Source organism: Eumetopias jubatus, unplaced genomic scaffold (genome assembly GCF_037043125.1).
Source record: "Eumetopias jubatus isolate StellerSeaLion01/CBP00866 unplaced genomic scaffold, mEumJub1_p1.0 scaffold_2, whole genome shotgun sequence".
Lineage (NCBI taxonomy): Eukaryota > Metazoa > Chordata > Mammalia > Carnivora > Otariidae > Eumetopias > Eumetopias jubatus.
This window is the reverse complement of record NW_028274808.1, coordinates 168,751,189-168,776,733: the sequence shown is the minus strand read 5'-3', so window position 1 is coordinate 168,776,733 and position 25,545 is coordinate 168,751,189. Positions and strand designations below refer to the sequence as shown.

At 40.9% G+C, this 25,545-nt stretch overlaps 1 protein-coding gene across 1 annotated transcript in view; it reads right to left on the bottom strand.

Annotated features, from left to right (window-relative positions):
- Window positions 1-25,545, bottom strand: part of APBB2 (amyloid beta precursor protein binding family B member 2) — a 340,123-nt gene that overhangs the window by 172,300 nt on the left and 142,278 nt on the right. The window contains exon 2 of the mRNA XM_088021349.1: window positions 5,751-6,566. Coding sequence (XP_087877475.1) covers window positions 5,751-6,566 — 816 coding nt within the window. The remainder of the gene's footprint in view (window positions 1-5,750; window positions 6,567-25,545) is intronic.

Genomic DNA, 25,545 nt, shown 5'->3' with positions numbered 1-25,545 from the left:
ATAAATCATCCTATCCAGGTGCTCTTCACAATTATGGTTTACAAGCCGTGTTTACTTTTCCTGTTTCTATAGGTGTGCTTGATGTAGCAACCCTCAGAGACCATGCATGTTTATCATCCAGCTCCAGCTATTCAACCAGCAACGAGATAGCACTTATGCAGTCTTTTATTATGTATTACGTACTCTTTGAAGGGGTTCGTATCCACACATAATGAAGACTTGGCTCCTGCTTTCATGGAGCTCTACGTCTAAACGGAAAGTTACAAGTGAGGTCACAAACTGCTGAGGCGAACATGATAAAAGAAATCTGAAAACATTCTTTTGGGTAGCGAGAAAGGACTTTCAATAACTCAGAGGATCTTGAAAGGTTTCACAGAGGAAATAACATTTGAGCTACACCTCAATTTTTTATAAGAACAGAAAAATCCGGGGCACCTGGGTGGCTCAGTTGGTCTGCCTTCAGCTCAGGTCATAATCTCAGGGTCCTGGGATTGAGCCCTGCGTCAGGCTCCCTGCTTGCAGGGAGCCTGCTTCTCCCTCTGCTCGTGTTCTCTCTCGCCATCTCTCTCTCTCTCAAATAAATAAAATCTTAAAAAAAAAAAAAGGAATGGAAAGATCCTCTAGAATATAATTTTCCATTTTCCAGACTCTCAAGATAACTACCACACACACCCAGCTGAAGATTAAATCTCACATATTCAGGCTCTGGAGGTCACATACCTATGTCTCAAGACTATGGTACAGTGGAAAAACACTGGATGCTGTGTATGAATACAATGGTTCAAGTCCCACTATGGCCACCCGAGTACGAGAAAATAGCATGAACAAGATTCTATGGACACATAGTAGGTCCACAGAATTTCACTGTGCCTTTCCTGTAACTGTTTTTTCAGTCTCACCTATTCCGAGGCGACTTTGTCAATTATGTTATTAAAATATGTACCCAACATCAAAATCAGACGTTGACTGAGCTGTAAAATCAAATGATGTACTGACTACATCAGGGCCATTTGGGGATATGTAGATGGCCTCCAGTTTTATTTAGTTAATCATTATTTATTTACTAAGTTCACCTGCTGTATTTCAGGCATTGACAATACAAATACAAAGATAAAGACAGACCAAACCCTGCCCTTTAAGGTGCAGAGAGTCCTAACTAAAATCAGAGTCCAAAATATAGGCAACTCATAATTAAGGAAGTAGCAAATTTTTCCATCCCACTGCTGCAGTGATAATGGTGATCACTAATAATAATAAGCACTAATATTTATTAAACTCTTGCTATATGCCAGCCATTGTTCTAAGAGCCCTTTGAAGATGCTCTCACTGAATCCTCACAATTGATCTATGCCAGACCCTATTATCATGCCCACTTTACACATGATAGGCTATGTGAACTGCCTGCGTCTAACCAAGTTGAGATTCAAACTCAGGAAGTTGAGTCTAGAGCCCATGTTCTCAATGATAAGTTAATGATGCATAAGGCCCAAAGTCACACCATCTAGATTTTGTTTTCTCTGTGTATATCTTGCCTTTGTCCACATTAGTAATGAACCTAATGTCGGCATGGCTAGTCCACAAGATCCACCCAGGTTCATACTCTGTATCTTTGAGTTTAGTAAGCCCCAAATTAAACCTAAGTTACATGTTGGTACCAACAAGGCACTGAAACCTGTACCCAGGAAGCATCAGCATGTATCTTTCAAAAGTTTTCATGAAACAAACATAAACCAGCAGGTGACTAACAGAGAGACGACACACAGTCTAACCACCCTACACTTATCTGAGTCACTGTGCTTACCTGGGGCCATGGAGGGAACCATATTTCTGGCAAAATGCTAACAGATCACAAGTTCTCACCTTCAAATACCAAAATGGGATGCAACCCTTTCTTTTAGAATCAGGGTCAAGGCATTTCTTTGAACTTTGATAAACTCCTATGAAACTCAGTGATTTCACAGGTGCTTTTCTTTTTCCTAATTGGCTCTTGTTTTCTCTGAGGACAGACTACACAGGAGGAAAAAGAGGAGCCACATATTGTATACATTGATTGATCCTGCAAAAAAAAAGTTACCAAAATGCTGGAGGGGGCAATTCAGAAAGAAAGAGAAAGAGAAAGAAGTCAATCTCTGGGTTAGGCAGTGCATTTTATTTTATAAATAGCAGTCTAACTTGGAAAGGATGCCCCAAAGGTAGAAATGAGTCTGTTCTATTTTTCTCGGCTCCCCAAAGCACAGTCTGCAATCCAAAGATAACTGTGTCATGATTTAGTCATAAAACACACACCACTGTGATGGGTATTTACTTAACACACAGCAGATAAGCAAATACATACACTCGGCAATACAGACTAGTATGCATATACCATGTGTAATGGCGATGCATACCAGCATCTTACAAAAATTTGCTCTTATTTCTTCTTTTCTTTCAACAGTTAGCATTTGTGTTTATTATATACATAAACATGTATATACTATATGAAATGTATAATAAACACTGCTTTTACCGTTGTAAGTGAAACATACAATGTTTCATTTAAACTGCTCGTGATCATTGTAAACACTAATGGTATGTTTCAATGGACAGACAAAAACCAAAAGAAATACAAATGCTGAAAATTCGATGATTTTATTTTACTCACTAATTCATGTGGTGGTCACTACCTGAAACTCGGAAGTGTGATCCTGAAGTAAAGAGGTTTCATTCCAGGAGGACTTCACAACTGGCTATGAGGAAATTCCAAAAGAATTTCCCAAAACTATTGATATTAATATTTTGAGACCTTGCAGCATGCTGAAATAAGTACAGAGATCCCAAAGTGACCATACGTTGAACAACAGCACAGGTCTGGAGGCGCCTGGATGGCTCAGTCGGTTAAGTGGCCAACTCTTGATTTCAGTTCAGGTCACGGTCTTGGGGTCATGGGATTGAGCCCCATGACAGGTTCTGTGCTCGGTGGGGAGTCTGCTTGGTATTCTGTCTCTCCCTCTTCCTCTCCCCTTCACCCTTGTGCTTTCTCTCTCTCTCTCAAATAAATAAATCTTGTGGCTCAGATGGTTAAGTGTCTGCCTTCGACGACTCAGGTCATGATCCCAGAGTCCTGGGATCGAGTCCCGCATCAGGCTCCCTGCTCAGCGGGGAGCCTGCTTCTCCCTCTGCTTCTCTCTCTCTCTCTCTCTCTGACTCTCATGAATAAATAAATAAAATCTTAAAAAAAAATAGTACAGATTTGGTTCTTAAGCATGTTTTTTAAAAAAACTCAATCTCGCTGCTTTAGAGTCACAGCTAACACACTCTTTTGAGCATATTTGACTCAAAATGTCTATCCTTAGCCACCCATTAAGGGACATCACCATATTGTCAATCTTCCTTTAAAAAGTGAAGGTCTTCAAAACTGGCTTTAAGAGAGGAGAATGAACGTATCCTCTCTCCTTGTGTCAAGAAAGCTCTAACTCAGTTCACATCATGTGCCAAGCACCAGAGAAACACAACAGAAAGTGATGCCAGGACACTGAGCGAAGGAGCGGTGAGCAAAGGGGAGGCCAGGAAGGTGTCCCGCAGAGAGTCAGAGTGAGCAGAGTACATGTGTTCAGCCTGCATTCCGAGCTCCCCACAGGCCCTTACTGACACCCACACTCAACAGGAGAAGGGGCTGTGGACAGAAATGATACAAACACTTAGCGGTGAGGGAATCATTAAACAAACCATGGAGCTTGAATATTTTGAGAACTTGCAGCAGGCTGAATTAAGTACAGAGGGTGGAAAAGCATGCCTGATACTTAAAAAACCTGAGGTAGAAAAACAGTGCGTCCTCATATGCGCTGCTCTACAAAATACATACGTAAGAGGAAAAAGCAAACCATTCGTAAAACTATCTCATGTAATTTTTTTCTTGTTTTACCTTTTCATTGTGGAGAATATTAAAGATACAAAATTAGAGAGAACAGAATAATAAACCCTTATGTACCCATATTTAACAATTATCAGCTTAGGGGCAGTTTTTTTGTTTTTTCGCTTTTGTTTTTGTTTTAATCTCCACCTCAATTATTTTGGAGAAAATCCCATACACAATATTATTTATATTAGTATACATTTTATTATATTATATCTATTATACTATTGTACATTAGTATATATCTCTAAAAGATAAGGATTCTTTAAAAATATCATTATCATAAAATTTGGGTAACATGCCTAAAATGTTTTCTGAAAGGAAATATTTAAAAAAAAAAGAAGAAGACAACAGAGGCCATCACTGGGGAAAGGGGCTAGAGTGAGGAACAGGGGAGACTTTACTGTTCATTTAATACCACGCCGTAATATTTAAAATTTGCCTCCAACAGAAAGCACCGTGCCTGGGAGAGCAGTGGGAAGACTGTCAGGACCGGAGGAAGACAATGAGGTCTTGGTGGCTCTGCTGAAAACAGCAAGTGGAGTTTGGCTGGGAGAAACTCAAGGAGTCCTTGATGTAGATTCCAATACTAGCAGGTGACAGCGTCCATCAGCTATAGGATATGAATCCTCTCAATGGGTAAAAGGTAATAGCTGTGAACTCAGTAACATTATTAAACATAATTATGCTTCCAGTAATGTGCAGGTCTAGACATTTATGAGATGAAATGGACTCATCTCAACCTCCCTACTGCCATCTCCAGCTACAGCGGGCTGATGAAATCCATCAGCTAAAGTACCGCGATTTTAAAGGGCACTTCAAAAACACTGTTTGGTTTTTTTTAAGCAAGTCAATGTCTTCACTTTCTCCTTCTCTTTTCCTTATCTAGAGTCCTTGTAATTTCTCTGCCTTCTAGGTTGCAGAAATGTTATTTCCTTCCATGGTGGTGCTGTTATATTTACAGCACATTAACAGGGTCTTGGAACCCACTCTGGTAGTAGCTGGGTTACTGGGTTACGTTAGAGAAATAAGCCTTTGTGAGTGCTTGTTTACACTGAATTTAGATACAACCAAGTGCTCCGCGTGTTTTAATCTTATCATCAGTATACTGGGGGAGCTATGAGAAGATGCAATTGAAAGCAGCTGGCTTTTAGAGCCCTGTTCATTTTTGTCCAAACTGTGATTCCTCTGACAAATCCGAAGATGATACAGATATAAACGAAGTCAAGAAAGACTGTCTCAATTAGACTACTTAAAATCCTGAACCTCTGAATATATTAAAAGAAAAAAAAAAACCCACCATTTTCTTACTTTCAAGTATCACATGAACAAGGCTAATAAAATGTTCCCCAGTAAAGATCAAAGGGAAATGTCTATAATAAGTAGACTTTTAAACTTTGTAAACTTCTAACTTTTCATTAGTTTGAGCATAAATCCGTTCCAAGAAATTTAAAATAGTTGGTTCTTTTAATCAACCTATATGCTGACCCCTGCAACTGTATTTCTTTTCTTATTTTGCTTAACAAAACCCAGTATTTCTAGATAGTATATTGAAACAATTCACCTAAGCACTGGCACTGTAATTTCTACACAGACGATGTTTTACTATACTTAACACCAAGGACCCATTTGTTTGACAAAAATGCTCACCAGGACAAGCAACTGATGTAAGAACCAAAATGAAACCACTGAGAAATCTATTTTCCACACAAACTGCCTAATTTTACCCCAAGAGGCTTAACGTTCATCTCTGCCCGCAAATGGACTTTTTTTGGTCGGGCTAGAGATTAATTCTGTCAATAACTGAACACACCCAGAGGAAGTGCCGCTTGAGTCTACACCCTTTCCCGGGGGGTACCTGTTTCATCTGGGGAACTGGGTGAGGCGCTGTCTTGGGACAGTGTTGTCCAGCTGGACTCCTCATCGCTCGGTGCCAGGTTCTGGATCCGGTGTAGCGCGCAATCGGTTTTGGCCCCTGTTTTAGGATGATCCTTCTTGGTCTCTGGGCTGGATGACACTGTGGCCACTTGACCATCTTCAGGGCTGAACTGGGCTTTGTTTGGTTTCTGTGGCAGCACCTCACCATTCCCAATGATGGTGGAGGCCGGGCCCTGGCCCGGCTGGGACTTCTCTTCCACAGCCCCGTGCTGGTTGCCCGAGTTCTGCTCTAGGTCTCTGGCTGAGGTTTCCAGGTCTGCATAGTAATTGAGGAAGCTCTTGGTTCTCCGGGGTTGGGAGGGTAAAATTTCACAGCCTGAGGAATCATGTGGGTGGGGTTCTTTGCCCTCTAACTTCTCAGAAGTTATGTTGATGACCGCTGTGGGGCTGACGTTTTTGTTGGGGTCCTGCTGTCCTTGTTCTGCAGCTTTCCGGAGCTGGTTCTCCCCATTTTTCACCAGCTTGATGTTGGCAGAGCCATTTCCCAGCAGGGGCTGTGCAGCTGGATCGGAGAGGCCCATCGCCACCTGGATGTTAGTTAGTGCATATTTTTTCCTGCATTTGGGGGGCGTGCTGTTCTTGGTTTCGGTGTGTTTTATCTCTGCATTCAACAGTTCATTGTGGGAGGAACGGAGATGAAGGGTATTTGGTGGTGTGGCCGGGCTGTTTCGATTTGTGATGTCTGTGGCTCCGCTGCTGGCCATAAACCCTGCCACAGTGTCTACACCCGAGTCAGCTGGAAACAAAGAAACTCGTCGTTAGCTGCCTGACATGATTAAAAACTGCTTGGCATACAGTGAGCCAACATTTTTATACAAAAAAATTGAAAGAGTTAATGCTTCCAGTGCATACATTCTTTTTTTTTTTTTTTAAGATTTTATTTATTTGACAGAGAGAGACAGAGCGAGAGAAGGAACACAAGCAGGGGGAGTGGGAGAGGGAGAAGCAGGCTTCCCACCGAGCAGGGAGCCCAAGCGAGGCTCGATCCCAGGACCCTGGGACCATGACCTGAGCCGAAGGAAGACGCTTAATGACCGAGCCACCCAGGCACCCCTCCATTGCATGCATTCTTATAGAACTGACCCATTTTCCTCTTTATTTTCACTGCTTACTCATAAATTAAATAGGAACAAATAAAAGGCTTAATGTGGATACACAAAAGCCAATTTATAGAAAAGCTAAGAGGTCTAAGGGTCCAAAGTTTATTTAGCATCTCCCTTTTGCAATCATATAAAAGCATTTTCTTCTGGTCATTATTCACAACCTTGAAAATCACCCCCTTTCTACACATTCACACCACAATTCTATTCTGCAGTTCCTTTGGGCAACAAAAAAAGTTGCTCAAAAATCCTCTGGGGCTCCAGCCTTCTTAATTAACCTAAAAAGGTCACTGTTCATTGATGCACCATACATCCAAGGTCATTTTTCTCAACGGTGTTTAGAAATTGTGTTCCAAATGCCTGGAGAAGCCAAATCTCCATTAGAGTTTGCTAATAATTTTGTGAACATTTTTGACTTGGGCTTAGTATTTGTACGACACAGACATTTTGGAGAAATGGCTCAGTTACTCAAGAATGTACACACACACACACACACACACACACACACACATAAAACTATTACTAATAATGCAGCCTTGAGCCCTTGGCTACTGCCGTGTTAGAGCCCCCATAGGAGTCTGAGTACATTCCACTGAATTAAAATACAGACTCTGCTGTTCGCAGTCCTCATGTGCCCTTACAGGACTCCTAGGAAACCACCTGACAGTTGCATTTATCTCAAATATTGTTCATACCATCAACAGTTCATTCCATGTGTCTCTTGCTAGGAAGAAAGAAAGGTTACTCAGACTAGAAGGGAATAAAATTCATCAACAAGAATTCCTAAGGTTTCACATTTCTCAGTCTATGAAGAATGACCCCTTTCTTATCTGATCCTTTGCCCTCCACAGAGACTTCAGTGAGTTTACACCAGCAAATGAACCAAAGCACAGCTCCTAACATTCCTAGAATTGTATTGTGACAACTCCCTCTTCCACCCCCAGGCAAAACAGGGATCTTCCCCAGGAGAGGAAGGTAAGTAAGTAAGAATGATCTTCCTTTTGGGAGCTTAGAGGTACTCCTTTCTATCATCAAATACTCAGAATCACCTACTTTAGGAAAGAGTCACCCACTCATCCTGGAGTCTGTGTGCTTCTAGAAAGGTAGGCAACATATGCTGTAGGCAGTGCCCATATTTATAACGCAATGACCACGTGGCCTACAGAGATAGTTAAGGGCTGTAACCTGAAGTGGTTAAACCTCGGACCCCGTTCTTCTTTTTTTTTTTTTAAAGACTTTATTTATCCATTCATGAGAGACAGAGGGGGGGAGAGAGAGAGAGAGAGAGAGAGAGAGAGAGAAGCAGAAGGAGAAGCAGGCTCCCAAGGAGCAGGGAGCCCGATGTGGGACTCGATCCCAGGACCCTGGGATCATGATCTGAGCCGAAGGCAGACGCTTAACCATCTGAGCCACCCAGGCGCCCTCGGACCCCATTCTTATAGAAGTGTTATTTATCAGGACTCCTGCTTACCCAGCAACACAGCTAAGCACCTGGGCTTCATTTTACAGGAAGAGAGAATCTAGTTTGTTTCTCCCTTTTAAACAATACTCTGATGACTACATTTTTTATTTATTTTTTAAAGATTTTATTTATTTATTTGACAGAGAGAGAGAGAGAGAGATAGTGAGAGAGGGAACACAAGCAGGGGGAGTGGGAGAGGGAGAAGCAGGCTTCCCGCAAAGCAGGGAGCCCGATGTGGGGCTCGATCCCAGGACCCTGGGATCATGAGCTGAGCCGAAGGCAGACGATTAACGACTGAGCCACCCAGGTGCCCCGTGATGACTAAATTTTTAAAAATTATACCGTTCTAACTTTACTACCATTTTCATGTATTCCAATTTAGAATTCACCCTCACTCAAGAGTAGCACTTGATATGAAAGGGCTCACCTTGAACCCACATGAAGTTCTCCCTGAGACACTTATCTATATAACATGGGCACACGAGAAAACTCTTGGTTATTCAGAATGACATTACTCTGAGAAAGTAGGAAATCTTTGGCTTTTTTAAAGACATCACAGAAAAATTTCTATGAGGCTATTTTAGGATGTTAGGTACTATATTCCAGCAATGTTATTAGGGAGAAAGTTTTATTTACTTTGTTCATAACCATAAACATTTTCAGAAAGAATACTATCAAAACTTCTAGGTGATTAAATAGCTTTTATATCCTGGGTGTGACAGATAAAAACTTTTAGCCATATTCTCATTAGCCTTCTGGATCCCACATAGGTCCTTCCTATGCCCTTTGTAACCCTTCTGTGTGCTAGAAAACACGAAGGGGAGGTTTGGGTGGGTTACATTAGAACAACAGGACCATCCTGTACAAAACAGCTGTTTGTGCTGTTTTTGTAGATCAAAGCCTGAACATGGTTTGAGTGTGTTTTAGATATTAAATGATGGTATCATCTGGGAGCAAAATCAAAGGTTCACATCTAGAACTCAGACAGCCAAGTTAATGCTATGAAGTATATGGTTGTCTCTAGGAGTTAACTATCAGCTAGGAGGTCATCTGGGGTCAAAAGAAGTAGGCAGAAGTTAGCAAATTCCTAGAAAGACGAAGGCTTCAAAGAAGGAGGCCCCTGAAAGTGGGAGGCAGTGCCTGTGAGGATAAGAACATAGAACTCAGGGCTGGGGAGACAAGGCTACTTACTAGCTGAGTGATCTAGGACACCAGACCTTCAGTGTCCTTTTCTGAAAAATGGGGACATTAATAGCACCCGGTTGTTGTGAGGATTAAAATGAGAAATGCATGCAGAGAGTTTAGCACAGTATGTAACAATAAATGTAAGCAACCCTCACCCCTTTACAACCAAGGGATAGAGCATAGGGCTGCCTGCCAGGGCCCCCAAATTTACCACCTGATTTGCTCCAAGTGATAGAAATGGTCCTGTTGTACAGACACAGAGAAAGTAAACAGACTAACAAGATGGGATAAAGACGCTGGGTCCAGAAGGGTTTAATAATAGGGGAAAAAAATTCCTCAGCGTAAGAGGAAGGAGGTTTGTGTTTCTTTTTTAAAGCAAAGAAAATCTTACAATGTGTGTTTAAATCTTCTATTTGGCTGTTTTCTTTGGAGTCTACAAGCTTAAGTCCAAATTCTTTGATATAACAGATAAGTTAATTAAACTATCCATCTCTTCCTCCATCTCTTTCCTCCATGATAGTAATAGTAACTTCATCTCACTGAGTTTTGTCAAAAACTAAGAGAGATGGCTGTCAAGTATATTTAACCTAATGGCTGGCATACTGTTAGGGATTAATCTTATTTTACAGTTCCTTCCTTCCTCACACACTTCTATCTCTGACCACCATACCTCAGGCCACCATATTTATTGAGCACTTTCTTCTTGCCAGGCACCATGCTGGGAATCGGGAAACCAAGACACACAAGGTCCAACCTGCTAAGTGCTTTCGGCCTTGCTGAAGACAAACACACAATAATGTGATAAAAATCAACCAGGATGGGAGTTGGAGGAGGTGTGAAGAAGTAAGTGGTCTTCCCACCTCAATCTGGAGAGGATCTGAAGGTAAGACAGTGCATCAGCATTTGGGGAGTCTTCGCAAATCAAAACATAAAAGGAGATGTGGTAAAGGGGAGGAAGAGTCAGGCAGAGTGCTATAAGACATGCTCCAAGGGCTTGGACTTGACCCTGGGGCAGAGAAGAAGATTAAGCACTTCAATAGCATGAAGACTGAATCTGAGGCTGAAGAGAAAGAAACAGAGAGAGAGGGACGGGGGGGGGGGGGGGGGGGGGGGGGGATGTGCGTGTGTGTGTGTGTGTTGTATTCCTTTATGTGGTGGAGGGAAAGGGCAACTTTCTTCCAGCATGTTCTCCAAGATGACTCTGGTGAAAAGGCATTAAAGAAGCAACCTAAATGAGGCAATTAAAATATGAGTGGTCATCAGGGAAAGAGCAGAATGAGGAAGACAGAGGGTGCCTCCCTAACCAAAGAGGCGGGCTAGCCCCATCTCCATGCCCTTCCATTTGATGTTAGTGTCTGACTCTGACATTGATCAAAGAGAAGCCAAGCACAGGCATGGAGACCACCTGGAAAGCTACCATAAATAGTCCAATCAAGGGAGTATGGAAAGAACACGGTGGGCATGAGAGACTTAGGTATGGGGTGGCGGCGGGGGGAGGGGGGGAGTCTTTCCTTCTCACTGCCATCGTGCTGACTCTAATCACTGATCTCCTGACCAGGGCATGAAGACAAGCCTGCATTAAGCAGCACTGGCTGATTATAAGAACATGGACGGCTTCTGTCCCTAACAGCTTCGGGAGAATGGCAGAGGTGGGCAGCGAGTGACCGTCAAGGAACTTCACTAAAAGACAAAGTGGGGGGAGAGGGGCACAGCTGCAGGAGGATTTGGGGTTATAGGAAGGCATTTTTGTTTTTTGAACAATAGCGTCTTCGTGATGTTTAATTGCTTATAAGCTGGAAACACAGAGGGCAATAGAGAAGGGACAAATGGAAACACAAAAGAGGCACAGACGAATAAGGGAGAATCCAGGTGATGAGAGGAGGGACCACAGCAGATATGAGAGAGTCAGCCTTGCCCAAGGCAAGGGCTACTTCTTCAGGAGCGAAGGAAGGAGAGGGAGGCTGGGCGGGGACAGGCACAAAGGCCCCCGCGGTGACACCAAGCCGAGGGAAAGCAGAACTGACAGCCTCAATTTTCCCTGTGAAAGGAAAGTCCTCCCCTGAGGGGAAGCAGGCTAGGGGAACAGAAGGAGAGGAACAAGGTCCAGAAATAGTCACGTGGGAGAAACACAGGGTTGGCGACTTTTTCTAAAAGAAATGTGAAGTTTGATGGCATAAGAACAGACACACAGATCAATGGAACAGACTAGAGAGCCCAGAAATAAACCCATGCATGTATGGCCAATTAACTCATGACAAAGGAGCCAAGAATATACAACTGAGAAAGGACAGTCTCTTCGCTAAAGGGTGCTGGGAAAACGGGACAGCCACATGCCAAAGAATGAAAGCGGCCCCGGCCCTTAGCCACACACAAGCACTAACTCCAAATGCATTAAAGACTTGAACCTAAGACTTGAAACCATAAGATTCCTAGAAGAAAACACCGGCAGTAAACCCCCTGATATGGGTCTTGACAATGGTTTTTTGGATTTGACACCAAAAGTAAAGGCAACAAAACCAAAAATAAATAAGCGGGACTGCATCGACCCAAAAAATCTTCTGCACAGTAAAGGACACCATCCACAAAATGAAAAGGCAACCTACTAAATGGGAGGGGGAAACAAAGACACAGTCACAGAAGGGGACAGCATTAAGGTGTCGGGTGTGGGGAAGTGAACAAATGAGGAATGCATTCTGGGTATGGCCTGGGGAGGGATGGAGAGCTGGGAGGAAAAGGCCAAGGGACAGGAGGGCTCCAAAAGGTCAAGGAACGGGTGTCACAGAACAAGGAAATGTTTTCAACCCCAGCTGCATGAATCCCTTGGGGAGCTTTAAAAAAAAAAAAAAGGACAGAAGGCTAGGACCCACTCCTAATGACACCCCCAAAGATTCTGATTCAGTCAGCCTGGGATTGGGCCCCGTCGGGGTGATTCCAGTGCGTGGCCAAGGCTGAGAACCACTAGAACCAGGTAATGATTTCAGAGGCACTAGGATGCTCTGATCACGCACGTCCCCGTTCCTTGTCTTTGCGCACATCTTTAGCATCCTTCCCTCCTATCTGGCAAATTTCTGTTTCACCCTTAAGATTCAAGGTAGGTATCACCTAGCTGTGAAGAGTCTTCTTGCCCCTCCAGGCGGCTTCCAGGGCTCCTTCTTCTATACTCCCAAACCTCCCTACACTTATCTCTATTACAGCATCATTCCCATTGTGTTATTTTTGCCCTGTTGAAGTTTCTCTTTAAACGGTGACCTCCAGTGACCAGAACAGAAGCACAGCACACAGTAGGGACTCAATGCATGTTTGTAGAATAAATTACTGAGTACAGTGAAAAAGAAGAAAAAAAAACCAGTGTTTTGTTAACATCTCAAGAAATGTTTACATTAAAAGTCTAGCTTTTCTCAGGCTTTTATCCCAGGTAGCATCTGAGCAGGACTTAAACTAAAATCTTTCAAGAGACTATCCAGAATGATTTATTTTATTCCTCGGTCTCGGCTCAAGAAAGCTCTTGTTCAATTCTGCCATAACTCCCTAAAGAAGAAAAGGCTATTTAGAGTCAAAAGTACATGTGCTGTGACCCAGAACAGACTGGTATACTTCTCTACCAGACCTGATTTCTCATCAGCTGTCATCCTACCAGCTCCAAGTTTTCCAGGCTTTGCTATGCACAGCACTGAAGGCTGAGCAGAGGCTCTGGTACACACGGCCCAAAGCTCCTGTCACCACCGTGCCCCCAGCACCTACTTCCAGGCCTTCCTCTGTTTCCTTCCTTCCTCATATTTACCACTGGCATCATTAGTAACAATCAACAGAAGAGAATTACATATGCTGGGAAAGAGCAACACAACAATAATATAAATACTAAAAATTATGGAGAAAAACTAATGCTCTGGGGATATAAAAATGAAAGGATGACTATCTTCCTCTTCTGCCCGGGGACCATGCCCCCTCACCCAGCTTGTGCTTTCACTATTCTTCACGTAAGACTTTTGAGCCTGCTTTCCCCGATACTAGTACTATACTGAGACTCAGAAGTTGGTGCTTTCAAGCCACTTCCATTTATCTTTGCCTCCCATGATCTTTCCATAGATTTGAGATCAAAGACCACTTGGTCTAATACTCCCTATAAATTGGGGGGATGGAGGGAGTTAAACCCACGGACACGTGGGCTAAACCCTACGTGAGAATTCATGGCATTGCCATCCTACATTTCCCAGACTAGAAGTATCGGAACAGCCCTCCGTGAGTTTCTTATCCTACTGAATTCTCTCAATTTTCCTTGAAGTGTTCCTCTAGTAAATCGTGTTTCCCCTTTCCACCTCCTCCATGCCTGCTTTCAGGCCCGCATCACTTACTGTTTCTTTCCAAATCTGCAAGCATAATAGCTCTGCAGTCTAGCCTGACACATTTTGCCCTGTATCATTCTAAAAACAAACTGATCATGTAGTTCTCCTGCTTAAAACCATCTACTGGCCCCCTGGTATTCAAATTCAGCTCACTCTAAACCACTTCAAATTCCCCTATGCTAATCTCAATGACCCTTCCAGTCACATCTCCCCTCACCGCCCCCATGTTCTCTTCACTGCAGCCACAATCAACTTTCCTAACAATGCCCTCTCGACTCTTTCCCCCCTGCACAAGTTTGTCTCCTCTTCCTAGGAATGTCCTTTGCCCTCATCTCCTCTACTCACTCCCCACCCTATATACCCTGCCTGAAAACTCCTATAAATGCTTCAAAACCCAGCTCCTTTAGCATTCCTCTGATTCCTATACACCCTGATGGCTGCCCCCTCCGCCACGCTAGGTATGTAGCAGGCTGTTCACACCAGCACTTCTACACTATACCATAAATACCAATTGAGATGTCTATCTCCCCTTCTAAACTGTAAGTTCCTTGTTTTCATTTTTTAGGACAGTTTTATTGAGATATAATTTACATATCATAAAGCTCACAGCACCACCATTTTTCTTGAGGAATCAAACTTGCGACACTCTCATTCCTTCATTCAACAGAGTCTCGGGTGTGCACGACCACGCAAAAGATATGGTTCTAACTGCTGAGGTTATAGCAGTGAACAAAACTGACAAAATAAAAATACCTACTCTTACGCAGCTTACGTTCTAGGGGTTCAAGCCCACGAGTTTCAGGCAGAGATGACGCTGCCCCTTAATTTATGGAACACATGGCCCAGGCCCAGCCAGTCAGTAGCAAATCCCCATGGCTATGGTGACCGGCTCAAGGAAAAGCATGCGACCCACACAAAGCCAGTCCTAGGACTGTTGCCGGAATGATCCGAAAAGGGGTACTCTCTTTTCTCTTTTTCTTGAACTAGAAGATATAAGCCTAGAACTCTGAAGGGTCACCAACAAGAGGCAACCTGAGTTAGCATGGACCTATGAGCAAGTCGATCCATGAGACAGAGAGAGAGGAGGAAGCTCTAATGACATTGTTGGAATCCCTAAAACAAGCCACACCTAAAACATGATACCCCTAGACTTCTTGGGTATTAAAGTCAACTGATTTTTTGCATATGCTTAAGAGTTTTCTCCTTTTAGCAACTGAAAAAAAAAGGCTTTGTTAATAAATGGAGTATTTTTTATGAGTCCTAAACAGAATGAAGTAAGCCAGGGTTCCTTAAATTCCATGGCTAACAAAGCTTTCCAGAAACCCAGAGTCACAAAGATCCCAGCACAGAGATGTGACCCCATAATTCGGATGACATCCTAATATAAACCTAAGCTGGAACCTGTAGTTAAACCTGCCCCCTCGGTTTCTCTTTTCTGAGACCTCTAGGCATCTGTCCAAGAAAAATTTTTGTCAGGAGCGACAGGAAACTCTTCTCTCCATACCCCGCGGCTCTCCATGTGCTCCCACGACACGCTGATAAAATTGGAAATTGACAAATGGCCCAGGGAAGCTCCATGTTTGCCCTGCTCATCAGGGAAACTTCACAGTTTCTTCACTTTCATTTTTCTGCTGCACAGTTTTATTTCCACTGGGGAGTTAACAGCCAAACTTCTACCCTGAGGAACGTTGCCTTTTGAACTAGACCTCAAAGTATTAAGGAAATGAAATAACTCAGATTTTTTTTTTCTTTTAGGAAGGAGAGGCAAAATAAGGCTGGTTTCCTGAAATTACTCTTGAAAGTAAACTCTCAATGTGGCGAAAATGATAAGAACTTCTCTGAACAAAAGAGGCAAAGGTTATATAGGTCACTGAGGGAGAGAGATCACAGGACTACAACCTTGGAGGTTTCTTTTATTTTTTTAAATTTATTTATTTATTTTAGAGAGAGAGAAAGAGCACGCCTGCATGTAAGCGGGGGGTAGGGGCAGAGGGAGAGAGGGAGAAAGAATCCTCAAACAGACTCCCTGCTGAGCACAGAGCCTGGTGTGGGGCTCAATCCCAGGACCCTAAGATCATGACCTCCTGAGATCATGACCTGAGCCGAAACCAAGAATCAGACACTCATCCAACTGAGCCACCCAGGCATCCCTAACCTTAGAAGTTTCTAAAGCCAGAGGACGGCGGCTTCACACAGCTGATTCACAGGGCAACTTCCCCAGGGTTTAGGGGAAGAGGGTGATTTCAACAGCTAGGTCTCACCCACCTATGGGTTTCCCATGCCCACTCAACTTAATTGCCTGAGGACAGGCTTTATTAAACATCCCAAGGGGAGCTGCAGAGACTCAAGAGAGATGTACCAGATACTTTTCTTCAAGAAACTCAGAGTGAGCAATGAGAAGAAACAGTTATTAAACAAACTCACCATGGCTCAAGTAGGCAGAGAGTCTTATGAGAAAAAGGCATTTGGGATAAGGAAAGAGGTTTAGGGAAGGCATCCCTGAAAAAGCACAGCTGAGCTGGGTCTTGAAGGGTAGGTAGGAGTCCACCGGTGGCCCAGGATGAGAGAGGCACGCCAGATGAGGGAACCTGGCATTTCAAAATCAACCCTGGCAAATCTGAAGATTAGCTGTTTTGGAAACCCAAGTCAGAATTTGTATATTCAAATAAGAATGAAGACCTTCAAAGCAGTCACCTTGGGACAGTATATGCTTATCCCAAGGATATTTTCTCTGCTCAATTTCTAAGCCATTTTCATCGTTTAGAAGAGGTTTAACATCTTCGGAAGATTAATGTATGTTTTAAATACAGCTCTAGATTTTTATGACCAAGTCTGATGAATAGGGTCAATGATCAAGCTTGAGAATATTGGTTTAGGTGAGAAAAAGCAGGTGAGTGATCAAGTAATGACACAGGTTTTCCTGAGTAACTGACAAGCTGGGCCTCAAGTCAATTCCAACAGGGAATATAAAACAATGGCAAAATCCTTGAAACAGGGAACTATTAGACTATGTCACAGGCTAAGAACTGCTTGGAAGGGACTCGTGAGTTGAATCTTGAATGTTCAAGAGGAATCTTCCAGGCAAATAACGGTGTATGTTCTGGGGTATGTTTGTTTTTTAAAAGGCTCCCTCTAGTCACAGCTCCCAGGAGTCGGGAAATGGGACGGAAGGCTACCTGATCTCAGGTACCAGTCCAGACTTTCCTGCACTAGCCGCCACCTGAATTTTCAAGTAAAAAATGATTGGACTATACACTCCACTGAAATAAGAATACTGCTTTCCTTGTAAAATGTGTCGCATCCTATACCAATACACGATAGTAGTAGCTGTCATTGAAAAACCCTGCTGGATAACAGTGTCATTATCTCTTATATAACTACCAGTGAATAAAAGCAACTTGAGTACTATTAGGAAGAAGGAATACATTAGCACAATAAAATATAAGTGACAGTAAGAAATTCCTAGAAGTTACTTGATTTAGAGGAAAACACATTTTATATACTTGCCAGCTTTGTTCTTAAGTTTCTATATAGAGCCTATCTTGCCATGTAATAAAAATTTTTTAATGCTAAAGAATTCCTAAAAAGAATCATTCTCAACAATTTAAATGGAGTTTTTTAAAAGGACACATGTATTTGCCTTGATTTACCAAAATTAATAAGCCTTTTCAAATATGTATTTACAAAGAAAATCTATTCCCTGCCCCTAAATTATCACAGTGTGATCAGATGGCCTCTAAGAATCGGCTCTAAGTTCCTAATTTTCCTGTGTGAATTTAGGCTTGTCACATTGTTTTTGGCTGTTTTGAATAAAAAAGGTATTACCTGTGGTTCATATATCTCTACTGAGCTTAGTGTTTATTCTATTATGTTTTATTTAGTTTTCTGTTGAAACAGAACATGCAATATTATATAAAGGAGAAAATAGCTTGGATGTACTTCTGGAGTTTAATTACAGAACTGAGAGACTTTTAATATCTATTTGTCCATGGCTGAAACCTACTTAAACACTCAGAATTTGCTGTGTGGTTTGTATCCTAACAAATACAGGTTCCACCAGATTCATCTTTCACGTGCAGTCCTATCCTCTGTTTAATTTAAAATGTTATCGCAATTACTTTTTCCTTATTACATTACTGCAAGGCGAAAAAGTAAATCCCACACCACATTGTGTATAGACTAGCATCCACCATGACACAAGGAAAGGGATATACAATAAAATTAAGGTGGTTTCCTTAAGGCCTGAATATAATCAGCACTAGATCGGAGAGAATACTGAATTGGGGAGTTCTACTCTAGACAAACTCAACAATGGCTAAGATGCTGTTTATGGAGATGCACTACCGACATCTCATTGTTCATATGTAAGTGTTCACAGGCTACCATATGCAATGCTAGATGGCAAAATTTGACACAGCTTTAGTTTCCTGTTATAATCAACTAAAATATTTTCACATTATGCTATCATTATGCTATTACTAGAGTCATGCAATTATTACACAAATACAGGTAAGTCCAGTGGATTCTTCTATCTTACTTTAACGATCTACTTTCCTACATTAGGTGAACAAGAAAAAGCAAAAACATGTCATTTTAGCAAACCATGTTCAACATCAAAACAATCATCCAGCACATCTATTTGTTCAAGTTTTAATATTCAACTGCTTCTCTGCATTGAAACATGCGAAAGTGTGTCTGACCTGGAAGTACTTCTGACATGGGTCACGGGTCGCCAGCAGTGGTGCAGGAACTAGGTTATAATTTGAAATCTGAAAAGAGGGATCATTGGAGAAATTAAAACCCTGAATAACAAAGCATAGAAGAAAAAAAAAAAAGCATAGTATTGACAATTCTTCCAAAAGCTGTCAGAAACGTTAAAGTCAAATTTTTGTTTATTTATAGTTGGTCACAACACATTTGATTGAAATTTGAATTTCTGTTTAACCACATTTCCCACAAACGTTTCTTGAGATTTTTTTTTTTCCATTCCAGGCTGCAGTTATCTATCTATCTATCTTGCTGTCTGTCTGTCTATTTATCTATGTGTCTCAACTTTCCAATGCTTTTTCTCATTAAAAACACAAAATTCAGAAGGCAGTAAGGAAAAAACTGGTACATTTCACCACATAAAAATGTAAACATTCTGTCTGGGAATACAAAATGACTATAAACACAGTAAAGACAAAAACACAAACTGAAAAAAAAATTAACACTACAATGACATAAAAGGGCTAATTTCATTTATATAGAAAGAGCTCCTTGAAGTTATTAAGAATTTCCTTGAAGTTATTAAGAAAACTATGAACAAGCCTGTAGGAAAATGAGCAAAGGACAAGACAGGTCCCAAGAGAAATGCAAATGTCTATGAAACATATAAATAACTAACCTCACTCAAAACTAGAAATGCAAATTTAAATAACAACGACTCACTAGGAAAAACAAAGTGGATCTACATGAGCTAATATGAAAAGGGCTTTAAGACATAACTAAGAGGTGAATAACATGTACAGCAGGGCAAAATCAAATTTGAGTAAAATTTTTAAAAGCATATACATGTATACATGCATGTAAGTTCCTACACACACATATATCCATACATCTACACAGAAAATTTCTTAAAAGAATAATAAAGAACCAGACACAGTCGTAAACTCCCAGTTTACCAAATTAGGTACATAATAAGGAAAACTGAAAACAGACCGTGTTTTCAATGAATTGCTATCAGGAATGTCACTTAGAATGATAATCTATTATGATAATTCAAATGCGGATACTGCATGATTCCACTTATATAAAGTACAAAAACAGGAAAAACTTATTTATGTCAAGACAGTGGTTTACCCTGGAGGGCAGGAAAGGGGGAGCAGCAAGAGGGTAGAGACTCTGGGATGTTATGATGGCAAATGCACTGTTTCTTGATCTGAATATGGAAATTCATCAGGCTGCACCCTCACGCGCACATTTCTGTCTATTACAGTTATATGAGGACCTTTTTTAAAAAAAGTCAAATGTTGGCAGTTTTCTAAAGCATTATTAAAATTGTATAACTTTATATCTGTGGAGACTAAATTCTATTCTAACCTTTCCAAACTAGTAACCTTTAATGGGCATTACACCCAACTTTATGATTCAGATAATGACCTGACAACTTGGTCTACTGACCCACAATACATTTTTAATTATATTTCCACATATTGTGGGTAAGGCTCATTACCCTGCTATAATTAAAAGGGAAGGGTGGGTTTATTTTAAATTGTCCTGAAACAGCAAAAGATGCTTCCTCTATGCACCTTGGCTTTTGCCCTATACCCTTCTCGGCTCCTGAAAAGTATTTTACAATTCAATTTTTTTTAAGTTTTTGTCTTCAGCGTAACTTAAGTTATAAGCAGAGATAGATGTGACGTGATAGCTATTTCGAGACAATGAATATTAATTTATTATTTTATTAATACTTATAATATTAATATTAATAGAAAGCTAAGAAGAGGCATACTTTCAGGAGTAAAAAGGCTTAACAAACACCAAGAATCTAAGTTTTCAGTGCATCTAATCTTTAAAAAAAATTCCTTCTCCCCAACACGAAAGAAACTCCAACTTCTATGAAGTTAGGAATTGACATTCTGCTCATCACTTCCTATTTTCAATGGTTCTGTGCTATTATTATCTGACCAATATTTATTCCATACGTACCATGTGTAACGCTAGAACAGGGGATACTTCAGTGAACAAAAACACATTCCCCCTTCTCATGGAACTTGCAGACAGACTAGTCAGGGACATGGACATTAATCACAAAATCAATCTTATCGATGTATACGGGTATATAACCTGGAGGAAAAGAACTCAATTCTCTGAGAAAATGGAATGAAGCAACACGGGATAGACTAGAGAGTCAGGATACACTTACCTACTGGAGAAAGAGCAATTTAAATTGCAATTTGAGGACTAAACAGGATTTAGCTAGGTAAACATTTATTAAACACCTACCATGTGCAAGGCACTCCACGGCCCCAGGAGTAAAGCACAAACATGTAGAGCTATTTTTCCCTAGGCATTTATCTCCTTGATGAATAAACCTAATCTGGTAAAAAGTTTCTAAGGACTTTGTGGCATGGACTACTTCTGCATAAAAAGTAACCTGAAAGTACAAAAGCAGTCAAGTATGGTTTTAAGAATAATCTGTAGCTGAGGCACCTGGGTGCTCAGTCAGTTAAGCGACAGACTCTTCATTTTGCTCAGGTCGTGATCTCAGGGTTGTGATATCAAGCCCCGAGTTGGGCTCTCCACTCCACGGGGAATCTCCTGGAGATTCTCTCTCTCCCTCTCCCTCTGCCCCTCCCTGCCACGCACCCATGCTCGCTCCCTCGCTCTCAAATAAATCAATAAATCTTAAAAATAATAATAATCATAATAATCTGTAGCCATACAGTCCAATATGGTAGCCACTAGGAGCAACTGGAGCTACTAACATGTGCAAGGTGACTAGTGCAACTAAGGAATGGAATTTCTCATTTTATTTCATTGTAACTAATTTAAATCTAAATTTATATAAAAAATAAATCTAAATTTACAAACTGATACTTGACTCTTTAGGGGAACTTCTTCGATAGGTGAATCTATTTTTTCCACTACACATTTTATGAAATCTAAATAGAGATCAAGTATTTCTAATGAAAATTCGGCATCCACATGGAGTGCTAGAAGTGTACACCACACTGATTTTGAAGACTTTGCATGAAAAAGAGTAAAATTTCTCAGTAATTTTAAAATATCGATTATGTGTTGAAATGATGATATTTTGGATATACTGAGTTAGATGTTAAAATTAATTTCACATTTTTTTTTTTTGGTCATGTGGTTACTAGAAAACTTCAAATTACATCTGTGGCTCATATTACTTTTCTGTTGGAGAAGTGCTGATCTAGGGAATACAGACAGAGTCTAAAACTTTATCCTCATCAAAATATTATTTACCTTTCCATAAAAGCAAAGACAGACAGAGATGCTCCCTGAGCTGTAAAGCTAGAGAAGGTCTGCAAGCATCAGAACAGGTAACTGTTTCCATGAAATCACACACTGAGTTCAAAGACAGCAGAGACTGGCATAGACCACTACAAGCTCCACGTTAAGAATACAGCTGTGATTTTATTATTTTTTTAAGATTTTACTTATTTTTGAGAGAGAGAGAATGCAAGTGGCGGGAGGAGCAGAGAGAATTTAAGGCAGACTCCCCACCGAGCACAGAGCCCAACTGGGGCTCGATCTCATGACCTGAGCCAAAATCAAGAGTCAGATGCTTAACCAACTGAGCCAAAGAGGTGCCCTGAGAATATAGCTGTGATTTTATTTTTTTATAAAGATTTTATTTATTTATTCATTTGAGAGAGAGAGAGCGCAAGAGCATGTGCGAGAGGGAGAGAATCTCGAGGAGACTCTGCACTGAGCACGGAGCCCACGTGGGGCTTGATCTCAGGATCCTGAGATCATGACCTAATAGCTGATTTTAAAGCAAAGCATAAAAACTATGTAAGTGAAACAGTCTAGTAACAAGTTTCCTTCCAGCAGCGTTTTCATGCGTCCCATTAATGAAAATCCATAATGCTTATATGCCTTGTGATAATGCCATTAAAGCTCATTAAATGTCCAAGAGGACCACAGAAGAGTGTGCCCAAGCAGAAATCACATAAGCGCTCCTAAACAAATGAATACGTGAATAAATAAAATAATGCCCACTTGTATTTGGTTCAGTACAAGGTCCTTTGTGCTTTTATGCCCACTGGATATAAATATGTAAATTCAAAAAAAATTTTTTTAAAGATTTTATTTATTTATTCGACAGAGAGAGACACAGCAAAAGAGGGAACACAAGCAGGGGGAGTGGGAGAGGGAGAAGCAGGCCTCAGGCAGAGCAGGGAGCCTGATGCGGGGCTTGATCCCGGGACCCCGGGACCACAACCTGAGCCGAAGGCAGATGCTCAACGACTGAGCCACCCAGGCACCCCTGTAAATTCAAAATTTTATATATTATCAATTCAATTTTTTCTATTATAACGACCCAAACCTCAATGGCTTTATTTTTGTCAATATGATATGTCCCTGACCAAGAATGCTGTATCTCACTATAATCATGCCCTATGTGTACTGATTATTCTTTTTATTTGTGATACTGTATTTGTAATTTAGAATACTTTTTCCTCTTATTTTTATTGTATGTTTTGCCTTTTTTTCAGTATGTCATTACACACTATACCCATGTTTCAAGTAGGAAACATAACATAATCAAATTGAATAATTTGAGATGCGTTTAATTAAGGGACTATTTAAAAAAATTTTTTTTTACTTAAAAAAAAAAAAGGTTGACAGGTAGGAAAACCACAAGGGATAATTCAGACTCCAGAAGTGGCAGGAGCAAGTTACCACCCCTGGTCTGAGGGGCGAGAAAGCTGTGTGCAGAGAGGGCACTGCCCTACACAGCCACCATCTGCAATGGAGGGTCACAGCCAGCTTTCAGCAACCCTGCACAAAACTGGGATCTTCTCCTGTTCTCACTGCCTGATTTTTTATCCCGAGTAATCTAAAGTTGTGTGTCATTCTTCTTTTTCCAAGAAATAGATGAAAACTCACGTGCATTCACCCATTTAGTTACAGCTCAAGTACTGTGTCCTTGATAAGATTTTCTTTGAACTATTTTTTTTTAAGATTTTATTTCCTTATTGGAGAGAGAGAGAGAGAGAGCATGAGAAAGAGCACGCACAGAGGGGAGGGGCAGAGGGAGAGGGAGGAGCAGACTCCTAGCTAAGCAGGGAGCCTGACGAGGCAGGACTCGATTCCAGGACCCTGGGATCATGACCTGAGCCAAAGGCAGATGCTTAACCGACTGAGCCATCCAAGTGTCCCTACGTAATTATTTTAATCACTATCATCCTACACTAAACCTTGTACATATTTCTATTATTATACTTAACACATGACATTAAGTTTTTATTTATTTATTTTTTTTTAAAAGATTTTATTTATTTATTTGAGAGAGAGAGAGAGAGAGAGAAACAGCATGAGAGGGGAGAAGGTCAGAGGGAGAAGCAGGCTCCCCGCTGAGCCGGGAGCCCGATGTGGGACTCGATCCCGGGACTCCGGGATCATGACCTGAGCCGAAGGCAGTCGCTTAAGCAACTGAGCCACCCAGGCGCCCTTAAGTTTTTATTTTTATCTTTTTTCCTGACAGAGGGTAAATTCCTTGAAGAAAGAGCTGCTTCACTTATTTTTACTTTACTATTTTTCATTGAGGTATAATTCACATAAAATTATATTAGTTTCAGTTGTACAATGTTATGAATGAAAATATTTGTGTTATTGCAAAATGATCACAATACGTCCAGTTAATAGCTGTCAACATAGTTATAAAATTTTTGTTCTTGTGATGAGAACTTTCTATGCACTTTTAAATGAAGTCAGAGGGACAAAAGAAATAAATAGAAATCAAAGAATTTCACTTTACCTGTCTTTCTTGAATATTCCCCAAAAAGTCTGACCAATTCTTCTCAGTTTACCTCACTCTCTGTTCTGTCCACTCCCTCTTTAGACCTTTAGTTATGTAATCTTCACACAGTTCCTCCAGAACTCCTGGCCCAGCCTCAGCCTAATTTCTCCAGACACCTCCACCCAGATGTATCCATAATACCTGATAAACACTGCTGTGTTCACAATCACTCCTTTATCCCAAAACCTCCAGAATAAAGTTCTTTAAGCCACTGACAATCTAATATCCAACTGAGTCTGGAATCACTCATTTACTTAAATCCTTCATTATCTTCAAATAGTTACTTTCCCGAAAAATCTAACTCAGTGTAATCCTACCAGAAACAACACTCCCTCGCTATAACAAGTATTTTATAACATCCCTTTACTATCTTGAGTGAAATTCATAGATAAACAACCTATTTATACACATAAATTCCAGAAAAGGAGAAATAAAAGGAGAGATACATTTCAATAAGCACATTCTCGGACCTAGTTACACTAGAAGTCATAACGAACAGTCATCAGGCGCATTTATGGGTACAGTCACTGTAAATGCAACAACTATAAATGCAAAGTCACAGAGGCATGTATTTTGTTGTCAACCCAGAAGTCATGATTTGCAGCACTTCTGTCAATAACAGCAATTTCAAAATGATGAACAACACTAAGATTCCAAAAAAATGTTAAATACAAGTTATCTTACAATTAGAAGGAGTTTCCACTTCTGGAAGATATAGTGTATATTAAAGCCATAAAAAATACTTTATGTTTAGAACTTGTAGGCTCATTTGCAACGACGTGGATGGAACTGGAGGGTGTTATGCTGAGTGAAATAAGTCAATCAAAGACATGTATCATATGATCTCACTGATATGAGGAATTCTTAATCTCAGGAAACAAACTGAGTGTTGCTGAGAGGTGGGGGGGTGGGAGGGATGGGGTGGCTGGGTGATAGACATTGGGTAGGGTATGTGCTATGGTGAGCACTGTGAATTGTGCAAGACTGTTGAATCACAGATCTGTACTTCTGAAACAAATAATGCAAGATATGTTAAGAAAAAGAAAAAGAAAAAGATAGCAGGAGGGGAAGAATGAAGGGGAGTAAGT